This window comes from Malus sylvestris, chromosome 14 (genome assembly GCF_916048215.2).
Source record: "Malus sylvestris chromosome 14, drMalSylv7.2, whole genome shotgun sequence".
NCBI lineage: Eukaryota > Viridiplantae > Streptophyta > Magnoliopsida > Rosales > Rosaceae > Malus > Malus sylvestris.
The window spans coordinates 6,018,733-6,036,246 of NC_062273.1; the positions used below are offsets into that span (position 1 = coordinate 6,018,733).

General features: G+C 36.6%; 3 protein-coding genes and 1 pseudogene across 4 annotated transcripts in view; 2 read left to right on the forward strand and 2 right to left on the reverse strand.

Annotated features, from left to right (window-relative positions):
* LOC126599886 (probable protein phosphatase 2C 68) overlaps positions 1-17,514 on the reverse strand; it is a 34,020-nt gene that overhangs the window by 15,353 nt on the left and 1,153 nt on the right. Inside the window, exons 2-4 of one of the 2 annotated variants that reach the window (XR_007615259.1) lie at positions 16,822-17,186; positions 15,788-16,024; positions 15,234-15,682 (exon numbers count right to left, since the gene is read on the reverse strand). Coding sequence is in view for 1 of the 2 variants with exons in the window: in XM_050266347.1 (XP_050122304.1) it covers positions 15,440-15,682; positions 15,788-16,024; positions 16,822-17,186 (845 nt within the window). In the remaining variant the exon portion in view is untranslated. Of the gene's footprint in view, positions 1-14,970; positions 15,683-15,787; positions 16,025-16,821; positions 17,187-17,514 lie in introns of those variants that run through there. The other variant, XM_050266347.1, reaches the window with a different exon arrangement.
* On the forward strand, positions 1,919-3,211 carry LOC126599887 (uncharacterized). Its single transcript, XM_050266349.1, has 2 exons — positions 1,919-3,038; positions 3,126-3,211. The coding sequence occupies exons 1-2, from the start codon at positions 1,919-1,921 to the stop codon at positions 3,146-3,148; spliced, it is 1,143 nt and encodes a 380-aa protein (XP_050122306.1). The 3' UTR covers positions 3,149-3,211.
* LOC126599888 (uncharacterized) lies at positions 3,689-7,218 on the forward strand (annotated as a pseudogene).
* LOC126598971 (blue copper protein-like) lies at positions 12,447-13,073 on the reverse strand. Its single transcript, XM_050265368.1, has one exon. The coding sequence runs from the start codon at positions 13,071-13,073 to the stop codon at positions 12,447-12,449; it is 627 nt and encodes a 208-aa protein (XP_050121325.1).

Below are 17,514 nucleotides of genomic sequence, written 5' to 3' on the forward strand. Positions count from 1 at the left end.
TTCTTTTTCTTCTCACTCTATATTCTTATGGAGGGTGGAGATATTAAGGCTACAAGTGTAATACAGTTAGAAATACAGTTAGTAAGGTTGTTAGTATTTGGTTAAAATAGTTAGGATTTCTCTTATAAAAACAGTGTGTGTAATCTTCATTTAGTCAATTAATACAAATACTATTTCTCTCTCTAAACTCTCTCTCTCTCTCTCTCTCTAATATTTCTCTGTTCATCCTTTCTTCTTGATTTTCCCTTAAATTCCTAAACATTACAATGTAGTTAACATGGTATCAAAACCACCAGGCTCACACCATGGATTTTGGTGGTTCCACTTCCCATTATTTTACATTTGTTTCTCGCTTAGTTGCTTTCCAAATTTTCATTAAACATTAGGATAAGTTTCTGGGTGCTTCCGCAATCGTTCTTTTTACTTCTGGGTTGATTTCTTTCCGATCAAATTCATGAGTCTCCCCGTTCCCGATCGAAAGTTGGAGAAAATTTCAGAGCAAAATGGCGGCAGAGAAAATGCAGAGAGTCACATCTCCACCGCCGCAATCGGTTGAGGTGTCGAAGAAGAACATAATTTAGGTCTCCAACACCAAGACACCGCTCTTCTTCTACGTTAATCTTGCTAAGAGGTACATAAAGCAGTACAATGAGGCTGAGCTCTCTTCACTGGGGATGGCAATCAATGTTAGGATCCTAGTTATTGAGTTTATATATTTATGGTATTTTGTCTTATCTTTGTAGTAGTTAGCTTCATCCAACGGTTCTGAGGATATAGATGTGTTCCCATCTAGGCACTCATCTGCTAGGGTTGTATATAAGCCTCCTTTCACCATTTGGGAAAAGCATAATGAAAAGACTTGTTATTTTTTTTCTTACTTTCCTTGCATTTTTCTGTTCTTCTCCATTCCTACGGAATGGGTCCTATCATCTGGTATTCAGAGCCTAGGTGTGCTTCCATGGGCAAGCGCACGGCATTGGTGCCCGTGACCGACGTTTCAAAGGCGACACTAGACAGGCAGTTTCCGCAGCAGCAAATCATCACTTAAATCCAAAACTTGCGTGCCAAGGTCACGCTGATGAACCTACGGCAAGATGCTCTACAGCACCACCTCGCAGATCTGGCCATCCACACCGCTCACCAGGAGCAACTCCAACAGACTTGTCTTGAGGAGCTCCATTCTCTAAAAACCCAACCCACCAGCTTTCCTCAACCTACATGGAGTACTTCTCCGCCACAGCCCATTGCTACCTTCCACCCGTCGAGGACCCTTTTCGCTGCTGGTCCTTCGTCCCCCTCTCCTACCACACCGCCATTCCACTCCTCTTCCCACCCCGTTTGTCATTTCCCCACCTCCAGATATTTACCCCAGTCCTCCAGCGGCTCTGTTTTCCATCCATTTGACTCTGACCGACATTCCTCCCACCACTACCGCCCCCTCCCCCAATCCACGACCCCCATTTCACCCACGCCTACTAAACCCCTCCCAATTCGTCCATGACCATTCCAACTCCAGACTTACAGGGGCCGACGACGTCCACACCCGCCGTCTTGGAGTTCACAACGGCATCGCTCGAGTCGATTCTTCATCATGTGAGTCTGGACAAGCAGGTTCAGCGGGTTACGGAATCCGTGTCTTCTCTGTGTGTTTGCCAAGACAGGTTGCAAACTCAACCTACGGAAGGTGAAGACGGGATAGAGTCTCAATTGGAGGGTTTGGATTCAACGCTTGGATTGAACCATTTCCGTGCACTTGAATCGACGCCGTCAAACTCTTACCAGAGGCCGCTTATATACTCGACACCACTGACCTCCATTCCGCACTTGGAGTCAGTTACGAAGGCTCCTTACTTGCTCCTTGTCAACCGTTTTGATTCCCTCAATTTTGCCGGGAATTGGGTCTTCGCCCTCAGTGCCCATGGGCTATCTTCAAACCACACCATATCTTCCATCGCAGATTCCATCATCTGCACCACCACAGCTAAGACACCATCGTGTTCCACCGTTGCCTTCTACATCTCCGTCGTTGACAGCAATGACGACTCCGTCCAGAACACGTGCTTCCGTAACGATTGAGGGTTCCCGCACAACGACTCGTTCTGGCCATGCTTCTACGCAAATCAAGTGTTTCCTGCAACCAATTTCTTCCGTGGAGATGAAGAGAAAGCCTAAGTCAGAGATCTTTGGCTACCGACAGTCCAAGAACTCTTCGAATTTCTCCTCCTTCTCTGTAGGATCAACTTTACGCTCTTACTGTTGCACTGATGGTCTCGTCAATACCGTGCTGATTAATGATGTTACCTCATCTCGCTGGAAGGGTGGCTCTCAGACTAATTGCAATGGCAGTCGAGTTATGCCACCATTGGGTAACCCTACTCCTACGATTGAAGATCTCTGTCCTAAGGAAGATTTTATTCAGATTGCTCACCGGGTCCCCCGACCAAAGGAACCCGACAAGGCCCTCTGTTGTCAGGTACCCATATTGTGTTCTCCACTGAAAAATGCACAGTTGCATTTGGAATTTCTTACACACCATATGACCGTTGAAATGATTGTGTTTCATTCCTGTGGGAGCCGCATAAACATATTTGCTGTGTTTGAAAAAATGCTGAAGAGAGAAATGGCCCAAACATATGTGCCTAACCTTTTACTTGATCCGCACCATTGGATGGAGATTACTATATCGATTCCTGACTTTCTGCTTGTTGAAATTAGGGAACATTGTACCATGGATGTGTTTCTTTATGCATTCGAATCCTTTGGTATTGGGAACAAGGTGTACCCTGAATTCTCACTTCATTGTCCTAATTGGTGGTTCCTAACGAATTCTTTCCTCACTAGAAATGTTCAGAGTGATACTGAGACCATTTTGGTTTCTCCCACTACCTTGTTGACTGGCACTTTTGGATGGGTGAGTTCGTGCTCTATGGATACTTTTTTAAGGATGATTGTGAAAGCACCGAAGTGGGAGTTTACTAGTAGAGGTTCCATTATTTGTTCTACAATTTGGCACAATAATTTAACTATGATAGCCAATGGTATTTTTTACCCTTTCATGAGTGGCTTGACTAAAGTAATTTCCACTTTTCCTTTATCTAGCCATATGATTGATACTATGACATCAGTTTGTCTACTTGTCTCCCATTAAAACACATGTGTTACTAGAACCATTATCAGGCTTTTGGAAAAATTTGCCAACTTGAAATGGCCTACAGATGGATATTTTAGACAAGAAGAGGAAGTGTTTGCTGTTCTTATCCGTGGACGCATACCTGATCCTCTCCAAATCATGGCAGAGTCACTTTCTCTTCATTTTCAGAAGTTGATTTCCATGGTTCTTTCTCTAGCAGTGGGTACTGAGCAGATTGGTTGCTCTTCTTTTTCTCCTAATCTTGTTGAGATTGAGAACTTCTATTGGATGATCATCCTTCCCACGTTGCAGTCTCCGTATGCGACTGAGCATCCTATGCTCATGGATAATGCATTGAAAATTTTCATAGCAATCTGGAATGCAGAGCAATTTGGTAGTTTAGGCCTTGCTTACTTCAATTTTCATGACAATGAGATTACTGCTCTTCTCCAATTCAATCTGGCAATATCTTTTCTAAGCTCTTATTTCCCTTATGTTCATCGATGGCACATACTTTTTTGAAGCCTATCAGCAAGTTATAAACTATGTCTGCTTGGGATGTTTAAGGCTGCTATGTCTTACACAGGAACATGGTGTTTTGAGCTAATTATCACGCTGGTGAGACATTTTGGGGTCCAGCTGGACCACACTATATATAACCACGCCATTTTAGGACTTTGGACTGCCAAGAGTTTTGAACAAACCTGTACTGTGATGTATGGTGTTTTGAGCCATTTTGGAAATGTTCATACTATCAAGACTTGTGCCATTTTGTTTGCAGATCATTCCTTCATGGTCAAAGAGCTGTTACATTTGGCCGAGTTGATACAATATTGTGTGGATGATGCCAATTTGTCTGATGCATCGCTACTTACTCTGAGGATGCAAGATTATTATTCGATCAACACCAAATTTGATGATACCTACTTGCAGAATGTATCACGGTATAAATTGAAGATCATTTTGGGTCTTTGTTCAGTACCATTATATGCATCAGGATCATTAAGGCCAAAGTTCTTCGGTTATTTCACTTTTCTGGATTTTTGGAAGCTAGTGTGCTTGTGGAATGCTAGAAGATTTGGGAATTTAGCATTTTCACTAAGGGTATATGCGGCTACATATCCGGCAACTAAGGTCAAGTTTGCTAGGATTGAATTGGTACTCCTCTGTTATCTTCTCTATCCTTTGCCAACCATGGTTTTTTTTTGGGCTTTCAGCTTTCGTCAAACCAAGGGAGAGGTTGAATACCATTTTACGAGATGTGTGCTTCATAGCTCTTGCACTTCTACAGAGATCATGCATGGTAGAAGCACAACTTGGCCGGCTTGGTTCAAAATCTGTTTGGAAACCAATTTTCTTATGGTATGTTGGGAGATTCACATTGCGCTGGTTTTGGAGGCATCTTTCATGATACTTTTTTGGAACTCCAAGGCTTGGGTGAACAAGCAACGCAAGCCTCTACATGCCAACTTGACGACATGAGGACATGCCTTCTTTTAAGGGGGAGGGAATGTTAGGATCCTAGTTATTGAGTTGATATATTTATGGTATTTTGTCTTATCTTTGTAGTAGTTGGCTTCATCCAACGGTTCTGAGGATATAGATGTGTTCCCATCTGGGCACTCCTCTGCTAGGGTTGTATATAAGCCTCCTTTCACCATTTGGGAAAGGTATGAACGAAAAAACTTGTTATTTTATTTCTTACTTTCCTTGCATTTTCCTTTTCTTCTCCATTCCTACGGAATGGGTCCTATCAATCAACTCGGTTATCACTATTGCTGAAGATTTACCTAAAGATAGGAATCTCTCTCTCTTTTTGGGTTTGATTTTTTGTGACTCTTGGAATGTTTGGAGAAATGGAAATTGGTGGAAGTTCTTGCCCTGGTTGAACGTTCAAGTGTGCAAATCTTGGGAGCTCTTCAGGTTATGATTCTGTGCACTCCAACTGTTTGAAGGAATGGATCAGTGAATTCTTTGATCTCTACTGTGTTCTCTGGTATGGAAGAAAGATCAGATATGGGTGTAGTCCAGGTGTTTGACGAATTGCCCAGCTCAGAATTTTCATGTGAAGATCGGTGCAAAGTTTGTTTCAAATCGGAGCTGTTGGAGATAGTGGTGTTTGTCGGTGCTAGAGATTCTTTCTTCTTCGCTAGTTCTTTATCTTGAGTTTCAACAATGGTGGTGCTGTTTGAATCTTGCAGACAATCGTGAAATCAGGTACAGGTATTCCACTTGATACTTGTTATTTCCTACATGATCAATTATTTTAGCAGTGTACCAAGCATCCTTGTAGCCTTCCTCGTCGATGCTGACCTCCACCACAGTCCCGTTTTCAAAGCTTTCTCCTAATGGTTTTTTGCCTCACTTAAATTTCAATATTAACTTTCTAGATTTCACCACCATCCCAGACGAACTATTCTCTTCTTGAAAAGGAGGGACCCAAGAGCCATCATCCCAGTCTCTGTAGTTGTTGAAAAGTGTTGAATTGTTTGGAAAATTGTTGACGCACAAAGCCCTATATGTTTCTTGCCTATGAAAATTGTTGATATGTGGAGTCATTCAGTTGATATGGAGTTATTCATTTTTTGGGTTCTTCCAGTTGTTTGTGATATTTGCTTTCAAGATTCTTCATTTCAAGATCAATGTTTGTGATATTTGGGATATTCGGATTCAAGAATATTGGTCATTGCTGGATTGTGTGATTTGTATGGTGTTGTCCAGTTCTCTCTCTGCTTCACTGATTTTCTGCAATTCTGTTGAGGAGTTTGTGCAGTAATTTTCCCTTATCTCAACCTTTAATGTCGAATCTAACCAACTCAGTTGTTAGCATGAATCTACAGTAAGTCCGGTTATACGATGAAGTTTGAAGAAGTTGTTAAGGGTAAATCTCACGAAGGATAATTCCGTGATGTGAATAGGTAAATCCCACGAAGGGTAGAAGAAGTTGCTAAATGGTAAATCCCACGAAGGGTAATTCCATGATGCGAGTAGGTAAATCCCACGAAGGGTAATCCTACATAGATGTTGATTTTTTATTTTTTATTTTGTTGAAATTGTGAAGGCCAATGCCATTGTTAAGTTGTTTTTTGGTAAAATCCACAAAGGGTGATCCCGTGGTACTATAGTTAAGGCCGATGTCATACTATAGTTTGTTAGTTTTCTGTTTTAAAGGTTGATGCCAATGTTAAATGAAGATGATGAAATCCCACGAAGGGTAATCCCCCAAGGAATTGTTATAACCGGCATGAGGGTGTGTTACAACTTTATAAAAGGCTATTCTTTGATTCTGTATTATATTAGAAACAAAGGCTTCTGCATACAAATTGGTTCCATAATCTTGCTGAGTATGTTGAAAGAAATATTGGAGAACATTCTGTCTTTGGAAGATTGTATCTGCAAAAGTGATGTGTGAAATCAATTTGAGGGGCTGAAATTCTTTGGGAAGTTGATTGACGAATATGAAATTGCACCGTTCTTGAGTATGGATTTAAGTTCTGAATACCTGTCAGTTTAGTGAGCAAGTAGCATGGTTGAGTATGGATACTTGTCAGTTTAAGTATGGATTTACAGTAGCGATGGTGCTAAATACATGTCATATGTTAAGATTAGCAAGAAGCAGTGCGAAATTGTTAAGAGCCTGAAGCAATCTAGCAAAAGCATTCAGTCCAGGTCTCTCAACCGGATATTAGGTAACATTGATAAGCTTTGATGTACAACCATATGAAGTCTTTGTGGCAGAAGAACAGAAGAAGTTGCATCAGCACTGGTTGCAATTGGCAATTAAAGATACCCCAGCAGCTTATGCAAACTGGATTGAAATGCATTTACAGAGACGACAAATGACAAACTCTTTGGAGAAGTTGCATTAGCACTGGTTGCAATTGGCAAAATTTATGCTGAGTGCTGGTTCCGCTACTAATTGAGTGGAGACATTTCGTACAAAACTCCACACCCTATTTACTTATTTTTACCTGAGTTTTTCTTTGTCATTTATTCGTTTTATATTTTCACAAGAAGTTTCTGCAGTTTTAAGTACAGTTGTAAACCGAGCAAATATATGGGCAACAAGGTTGATCCAGTCGTGCAAATTTGAAGCCCTTTTTTTATCCTAGACAGTATCTGTGACCATAAAGAATGACAATTCTATGCAGTTGAAGCCGACAAACCGTTCATTTTATCAGAAGGGTTAAAAACTCTTTCTTTCTTTTTTTCTTTTTTTTCTTTTGGGACACTTTGGATGCGGTCCTTAGTCATGAATATTCTTTGATTGAAACCTTATTAGTTTTTAATTTTTTTATTGAGATCCCTGAAATTAATGTGATAATTTATTTCTATGTATGCTACTATTTTTTTTAAATTAAAAATTAGAAATTTTAGTTGTTTATATAAATGAGATTTTAAATAAAAAAACCATAATTTGTGGGATTAAAAATATTAAAATATAATCTACTATTGTGTGTGTGTGTGAACATGGGTACATTTATCAAAATTAACCAAAAAAATCAAAACATGGGTACATTCTTCAAAATCACAAAAAAAAAAGATATTAGGCTTAATAACATTAGTAAATTTCTTTGGTTAAACTTGACATGGATACATTTTAAAACCAAAGAAAAAAGAATGTACCCATATAAGTTAAAAAATGGATTAGAAAAAAATTGAATAGATTTTATATTAAAAAAAATGGTACATTTTACATATAACAAATTTTTATATTTAAGAATGAGTACATTTTAAGATTAAAAAGTTTTACATGAATGGGTACATATAATTAGCATGGGTACATTTAGCAAAATAAAAAGTACAAATAAAAAAATATATGGGTACAAATACAAATAAGCTTTAAAAAATATGGGCACAAAAAGAAATTAATATATGAGTACAAATTAAAATTGAAAAGAAATTGGTACAAATTAAAAAAAAATTACAAATTAAAAATGGATACAAACTAAAACTAAAAATATATGATAAAAAATTTAGTCATAAATATAAATATACTAATTGTAACATTTTTAACATTAAATGAATATATTTAGAAATAAAAAATATTTTATTATTGAAATAATTAATGATTTAATAATACCAAGGACCTTGATCAAAAATTGAAAATGAATAGGATTTTAATCAATGGAGTAGTAAAAGGAAGGATGAGAACCTAATTTTTCCTCTTTTTTTTTTTTTTTTTTTTTTTTTTTTTGGGGGGTTATCATGAAGTGTGGTGTTGATATTAGGAAGAATCTGTAGGGAAATATTGTCCTCAGTGGAGGCTCCACTATGTTCCCTGGAATTGCTGATAGGATGAGCAAAGAGATTTCATTACAGACTTGGCTCCAAGTAGCACCAACAGATTTTGTATTACTGAAAGGCTTCTTCTATTTAAGCAGTTACGGAATTTCCTTTTGTATTCATTTTCGAATTCGATTCATGTCGATTTCTATGTGTTATGACGGGACATGAGCATGGAAGCGAGCTTATTATGATTAAGATTTAAATTTTTCGTTACTAGTGCTTTGTTATTGATTTGGTTTGGTTGAAATAAAAAAAATCCCCTTCACTCCTCTTTTTGTTGTTGTATATGCCTCATATCTTATCTCGTAATAAAAATTAAATCAATATATATATGTAATCAGAATAATCTTTATGTAGGAGCGATATTAGAAAAAAACAATTTAAGAAATATAAAAGAATTCTAATAATAATACTCATAAAGAAAAACACAACATCTATACAAGATTAATATAAACAACTAGAGAGAAAGTAAGAAAGACTGACAAACTTGGAGATTGAGGCTTGCATAAATGTATTCCTAAAAACAGAATTTCGCTCATACTTGTAGTTTGATAGACGTTCATCACCCATGATTCAATAATCTATAATCTGAAGTCAACACACTTCAATCCTAGAACTCTGGCAAACTTTATACATATTTCATACTTTTAAAACACGACTCGGATTTTAACTAAACATTGGAGAAAACTCTTTTCTTAATTCTATTTTTTAAAGACAATAGTTCTTGAGTATTTATAGAACCCAATATACTGTTTGCCGAAGAGATGTATCTTTTAGGTTTTAGGTAATTAAGTAATACCCCTTAATAGATACATTACTAAAAGGGATGACTCCCCTTGCGGCACCCTTTGATACATGACTTTTAACACTTAACTAACTCTTATTTTTCATTCATAATTTTTTTAATTAAATATTATAATATATCATTTCCAACAATCCCCCACATGAATGAAAAATTAGAAGAATTTGAGAGTACAAGCAGATGCATCGGGAGAGATGTTTTTTGGACTTGAACCTACCCTAATGAATACTTATCGGGTTTACTTTGTGATGCAGTAGATGTGGAAGATCTTGAACTGTTCACCGCAACAGTAAATTGCGACAATAAGGGACACACATCTCTTATCTTAATATATTATGGTTCATACGGTTGTGTTCATTTGGGTCCTGAACAAATCCCGGAATCATGAGAGCTTTAGAGAATTTAGTCATCTCATTCTCATAGAAGCGGCCCTTTTCTACTCTCACATAGGTGACCATTGATTAAAAATAATCTACGTTATTCCTCTTATTTATAAGATATCATTGTCATTAAGTATAAATATACACCCTAAAACTTCTGCAAACAACTTCCATCATAGGAATGAGGTATATAGTGTGTTAACTTCTTTGAATTATGTCCAACCAGTTTGCCCATTGAACTTAGACCGTGGGATTTCCAATCAACTAAGTTAGGTTTCTGCCCGGCTGATTCATTAGTTATGTTGGCTTTAGCCTCATTTCCCTCGATGATCAACTTACTCTCCAGTCAAACCTTTAATATTTGGTACTTTTAGGTTGACTATCTCTAATGTTGTGCACAATCCATCTTATGAAATTTTATTTCATATGAGAGTAGTTGTTTTCCAATGTTAAATTAGGACTTTTTCAATAATTTGCTAAGACTAGGAAGTAGACTTCCCCACATTTAAGGTATTTGTAAGAAAGTCTCTAACCTTGTATTAAACAATTACTCATTATAAGAGATGACATTTTGATTGTCTCATTCAATTAGCAAATTACATTTCCATTCTTCTTAAGTAAATCTCATATCTCAAAATAGATAAGTTACCCCACAATTCTTTGATTGTGATTAATTTCGAACATTATCGTTAAATTGATCATGTTTTGTAATTTAAGAAGTAAGAAACAACTAAGATAGCCTTTTATATTTCTTCTTAGGCATTCAGGCCTCACTAAGCTGTTACAGGCTTTCACACTTTATCATCTGAGCTTTTAAATTATCATGGGACTAGAATCCCCACCAAGGAATGTTAATCTTAAATTCATTTGATTCTTCCTTGCTATGACTAGTAACAAGAGAAAGCTAAACTCTTATCATTGCAAGGTATTCCCAAACTTCCGGAGTCTAATTCTTCTCAAGGGAATTGGCTTTGGTTTCATACATGACTAACATGAAAATATCCAAGGCCACGCTTGCTTATTATAAAGCCATATTGGGTCTAACGTATTTTGCAAAATGCTCCCACACTTTTAGTGTCTTGTCATTTCTTTCAAAAAGACCCCCACACTTTTAATCCAATCATCGTCATTTCAAGACGATAATAACTCATCTAAAATAAGTTCAAATATTTAATTTGAATACAGTATCTTCTTTTGTTATCACAAAATCTTTCTTACCATGAGTAACCATTGATAAAACACACTCATTGGTTGCCATTGCTTACTAAATAAGCAACATCACGTCTTTCTGCAGGACTTGGCTTTTAGTCCTGACAATTCACGATTTATGGCAAACCAAGTTTTGTGGTTTCCATTAGACATAGTTTCCATTCATACGAAACTATCCTGTACAACTCAAAGATCATATTAACTCACTTAATTAAGACTCTGAGATAATTCACTATGGCCTTGCACATCTGCCTAATAGGGATTAACTGCATCAATTATATAGATGCAATTCCTTTACGCAAAAGGAACTTTTCCAAGAACTGCTACGAGTTGGCAGAACCACATCTAACATCCAATCTAAACCCAGTACACCACAATGGCCGTTCTGCACTTATTGTAGATGATACAAATTTTTAAACTATAAAATTTCACTTGGTAACAAACAATTCTCTTCAAGAAAGAGTCAACGTCAAACATGGATTTTAGATGGATCTCCATGATATGCCTAACATAAGTAAAATCTTTCCAAAAAAAAAAAAAACATAAGTAAAATCTTACTTGTAGGGATATGCATGCGGTGTCAGCTAACAGTCATATCGTTTCATCCATCTATGTGCAAACATAACCGATTGACACAAAGATAACTCAGATTACATGAAGGTCTTTAAGCATAAAAGCATACAAAGAATATTATATCATGGCATTTTCATCATTCCTAATTATGCAATTAGCGACAATTTTACAATATATCTTCATGCTTCAGTATCTCAATTAATTACTTATAAATGAACAGTCATACATGTAACATATTATAAATCATGCCAACAAATTCTTGGCCACATACTAATATAAACAGATGATTAATGCAGGTTGAAATTAAACAATTCCTCTTCTTATTTTTTTTTTCCATAAGAAATTGAAAACACCACAATTAGTTATTTAAAACTAACTGCACATTTGTATATAATTGATCATGTATTTCACAGAAACGTGTATCTAGAATCATACTTCAGTGATCTAGATTAATGCATAAACTAACCTTATAATGCCAAAGTATGTAAGAAATGAATGATCCTCGCGGCCTGCATATATGCATGCCAAGTCAATGAACAACTGATGGACAATTCTACATGTACCTCTTACGCACCGTAAGTGTCAAATTTCAAGGACACGAAAAGGTTTTTGGGACGCCTCCTTTGTTTGAATCCGATCATTCAAACAAAAAGGCACGAATCGAACTCCAATAATATCCATGTCCTTTTTACTTTTATCTTCATCAATATAATGAAGTCTCACAATTAGATATCTTCCGTCAATCATTGTATTTAAGAAGGTGACAATTTTTTCAATTATGCCACTATGAAATACATAACGACAGTCAATCTTCCACAACGATCATCATGTTACAATGATTTGAAGATCATCTCCAACTTGATAGAATTTTTCTTCACTGCTTTACATATACTGCATATACATCTTACAGCCCATAATCTTTCGAATCACATTTTCTAACAATTGCATATAAAAGAAATATTTTCATATATGTAAGTTGAACCAGAGTGTATATAGAAAACAACCAAAACTAATGAAAGTACAAATTCATTTACTTTAAATCCGAATAAAATAAAGAATACATTTAAACAACTTGGCAACTCTTTTCGGCTTGGAACATGGATTCATTTAAACGGCTGTAGATAAAATGCGAAACCCAAGCCACCAACATAAGAAGCGCGGTAGCAGCCGCACCGACCATCACAAGATTAAGAACCGGGAGCGGTCGTGTGATTTTTGAGCTTGGTGACATGGCTTTAGCATTAGGAGGAGAACCTGATGGTGAGGATGGAGAAGGAGAGGGACTTGGACTAACTACTGCATCTTCTATTTCGAGGGCATTGATCTTGATTTTAATCTTTTGGCCGGCTTTGCAGTGACCAGGTTCACCACAAATAACATAGTAGGTGCCCGGTATATCAAAAGTTAAGGCGGTAAAGGTACCGTAATGAGATAGGGGAAGTGATGGAATACAATAGTCATAATCTGCTTGAGTGACTATCATCACAAAATCATATTCATGTTTGTAATTAAATATGAACTCGTCGCCCACATAGAATTTTTTCAATGAAGCCCACTCGTTGTAATCAACCGCGCCACTATCAGTCCACCCTTCCAAATCGCCGCCAACCGTATAAACGGTAGCGGAACAAGCACCAAAGAAAATCATCATGATGATGAAACTCACGGCAACAGTGTTTCTTAGAGCCATGACTAAAACAGGAAACAATAAACAAGCAATTAGGAAAGCAGAAAGCAAAGAGAGTGAATGAATGCAACTTAGATGAAAGGCAATAATGCGTGAACATGCGTATATATAGATAGATAGATATAGTTAGTGCCCCAAACGGAAAATGTTTCCCAAATCCAGTTGGAAAAACGGTTTATAAAATCAGACAAGTAGTAGGAATTCTATTTAGGAATAATATTGCCCAAGCTTAACTAATAATCGAATTCCAATTTTAAGCTTAACTAATAATCGAATTCCAATTTTCTGCCGTGTTGTCGGCTGCTTATGCTTCCAAATTATGCTTGTTTCCAAGTATGATGAAACATTTTATTTTAGGCTTATTAGTCGAAATGCCCCCTAAAATCGCCATTGAGTCTCAGTTACCCCTTGAAACTGATTTTATCTTACTTTGCCCCCTGAAACTAACATTTTCAACTCTTTTGTCTCAATTTACCCACTTCTATTAATGAACTGTTAAATTTAAGGATATTTTGGACATTTCAGTTTTTACACATTTATTTACCTCTAGCCTACACACTAAACAAGTCTTAATTTTATTTTTTGACAACTCTAATTCAAACGCATAAATTTTGGGCATTTTTTAAAATAAATTATTTAATCAATAGAAAATTTCCGAGCAACAAAATCATTGTATCAACCAAAATAAGGGTTAAATTTGTTCATATACTCATTTCATTTGCAAGACATCCATGTATTGGCTCGAAACTTTGCAATTGAAAATTATTCATTACAACAAAATTATTATACCATTAAGCTATCCTATCCAAAATACTTCCCAAACCAATAAAAAAAATCATTTAAAGCAAATGTGCACAGTTTGAACAAGCTCATGCCTAGTGAAATCAGTGCTCAACAATGTGAATTTTTTTTTTGTTTCAAATTGTGCACATTTGCTTTAAATGATTTTTTTTTTTTTGGGTTTGGGAAGTATTTTGGATAGGATAGCTTAATGGTATAATGATTTGTTGTAATGAATATTTTTCAATTGCAAAGTTTCAAGCCAATACATGTATGTCTTGCAAGTGAAATGACTACGAACAAATGTAACCCTTATTTTGGTTAATACAATGATTTTGTTGCTCGGAATTTTTCTATTGATTGAATAATTTATTTTTAAAAATACCCAAAATTTATGCGTTTGAATTAGAGTTGTCCAAAAGAAAATCGATACTTGTTTAGTGTGGGGGCTAGAGGTAAATAAAAGTGTAAAAACTTAAATGTCTAAAATACCCTTAAATTTAACAGTCCATTAACAGAAGTGGGTAAAGTGAGATAAAAAAGTTGAAAATGTCAGTTTCAGGGGGTAATGTGAGACAAAACCAGTTTTAAAGGGTAAACTAAAACTCAATGATAGTTTTAGGGGGCATTTCAACTAATTAGCCTTTATTTTATTATGAATCACAGTGAAGAAACGAGAATCAAACTCGGGCCCTTGGGTTGCATGATGCAAATTTAGTGCATAAAATGATTCCAATTTCTCATTAGCATTTGGAATCTTTGATGCTGTCCTTTTTATGACATGGCTAAAGCCAAGACCTACTGACTTTGTGCTTGATTGTCGAGAAAAGCATCACTGCCTCGGTGTCACTAGCCTCCTCTTTGTGACAAGAGAGAAACGAAGAGGGGTAGTGACACCGGATAGAGAAGCATTTATCCCACTAGTGAGGCCTCGAGTCACCAACTTTTAGCCGCCAACAGAACCATGGTGGGGATAGTTGTTATTACAATTAATTTTGACGAAATCTGAAAGTGATAGGTTTACCGAATAATGGTAGACAACAAAGCATACGATGAAGATGTCTTCACTTGCAACCCAAGTAATCATTCTTTCTGATAAAACAAACAAGAACACAACAAATTGAAAGATTTCAAAGTAATGGTCTGCATTATAAAACAAGATAGCTCCAGAATTCTGCATTTCAGATTTACACCATTGATTTTCCAGCAACTTGTTCATAAAGATACAACTCATCAAACAGGACGAATAAGCGTTGCAGTACTCAGCTGGCTTCACATTCTTAAAACGCTTACAGTAACTGAAGAGGCGTAACAAAGAACGGATTTATTAAATCGAAAAACATTGCACAGCTTTCGGGTGTATACAGACTCCAACTTATGAACCTCGAAAAAAATCTGAAGCTTGTCCATAGCTTTGCCTAGGGTGCATAGTTTTATGGAAAGAAATCAGTTTATATAAAAGAAAAACTGGAAGAAAACAACCCAATGTTAGAAAAATGTTGAAGGAGAATAAAACTTGCTGAAGCTGGTTTCTTAAAACCAGACCCAGCCAATCGAGTTACTGGGTGTTATACTGACTTCACATCATATCAATCCTTGAACATGTTAAAACTTGACGGTCCAACAGTGTCAATGAACCCTCTTACGGAAAGCTCAGGCGCGGGTTGGTTCTTCAACAGTAAATCGTGATCTATAAAAATGACAACAATCGTAATGTCATCGTGAAAGAACCGCCTAACTCCCTTTCCAACCTTCTTAAGGTCATCATATCTCATCTCCCTTTTCCTAGCTGCCTCGCTCAAAGCTGTTTTGAGAAGCCTTTTTGCAATTCCCTGACATTTTTGAAAACCAACAGAAGAAAGAACGATTGGGATCTCGATAATAAAAGCATAAAACAAAAAGACGAAAGAGGTATTAGAAGGAAAAAAAAAACATACTGCTCGAGGATTATTTTGTACAATCTCCACAGCTTCCTGATTTGTCATATGCTCCCATAGCCCATCGGATGCAAATATTACAAATTTATCATTGGGTTGTAGAACCCTAGCGCATACAGATGGTTCTGCTGTTAGCACAGGCCGGCCAAGGGGCTCAGATAGGTGGAATCTCGGAAACGTAGGATCAAGAGAAAATTCTGGCCTCTTTAAGTATGCATCACCGATAGATCTAGACACCTGACAGCAAGCAAGTAAAGAGAAATTTAAGTAATTACTAATAACTTGTCAACGATGTTATCTAACTGGCAAATAAAATTTGTAGTTAGTACCTAACACAGGAATTGAATGCTGAATGTGCATACCAGTTGATTTTAAGCAACTGCTGTGGGGAAGTGAAAATGTTAAACATGCGTGTAATGAAGAAATACAACACAAAAACCTAGCCCTGCAGCATCTACGAGATACATGACTGATGCAACTACAAACACTGATTCTACTTGGACCGAAAAGTAACGGAAGAAATGTATGCAGTTGTGTTTGCTAACAGACACGCATCTTGACGGGGCATGTGCAGATACTAAAGCAATCCTTAAGCATTCTGGACATTCATGTTAAGGTGATTACATAATTCGTAAGTCAGAAATCACAAATTGACTCGTTATAGAAAGTGGGTATCATTAACAGAAGGAAGTTGAGAAAAGTACAGAAAATATCTCCAAAAGCTAGATATAAGACCAGATTTGGAAACTAGGTACCAGGACAATACAAAAAAGTAAAACATACGTAATTACACAAGTATGCAATAGCTTTATAAACTATAATTCTATCCAAAAATTGACGACAGCAGGCAATAACAGATAAAGAAAAAAAGGGATCATGCATATTTATATATATATATATATATATATATATATATATATATATATATATATATATATCTATACACACACACACATATAATTATATATGCAACAAATAACGTGACGTGACAAAACCAAGCAAGTCAATTAAAGAGAGACGGAAAGTGAGTAAACCTGTATGATGCCTTTGATACGCCAAACGCCATGCTTCATAACAACAATATGTGAATCATCTGGATGCAAGGACCTGAGTTCTTGTCTAACCTCCTCCATACTTGCATTGTGCTCCCTATTTAGCTGTTCAGCAGCTATCTTATTCGATCTACCTATAGAACCAATTACTGCTCGAGAGTCTCCTAGATTAGCAACATACAATGTTCCTCTCCAGATAACTCCAACCAGACAACAAGACCCAATTGCTGCCATTAATGGCTTTATTCCACAAGTCCTACGCACAAGAGTAAGGAACCCATCCTCCGTCGAAGAAAAGGCACTTCTAAGAATATCTTCAGATATGGTTCCCTTTTCTTGAGCATGTCCTGTAACAAAAACATTTAAATAAGTTGCGATTGGAAAAATCCAAAAGTACATGGTGTACAGAACAACTGCAAATGGAGGGGGAAGCATAGAGTACAAAAAATAAGCAGTATTGCAACAGAAGCGTGGCAAGCGCCCGTGTTCTTAAACTATCTTCCTCTTCCACTTCCCCAATCACATATAGCTAAAAGGCTCTCTATTGGCATATCAAAAAGGGCCTTTGACTCCAGTGTGGAAGGGAAAAGACAATGTATCAAAGAAACAAAAATTTCAAATTTCACAGAATTGTACATTCAACTCTACTCGAACTATGCAGAACCAAAAAGATAA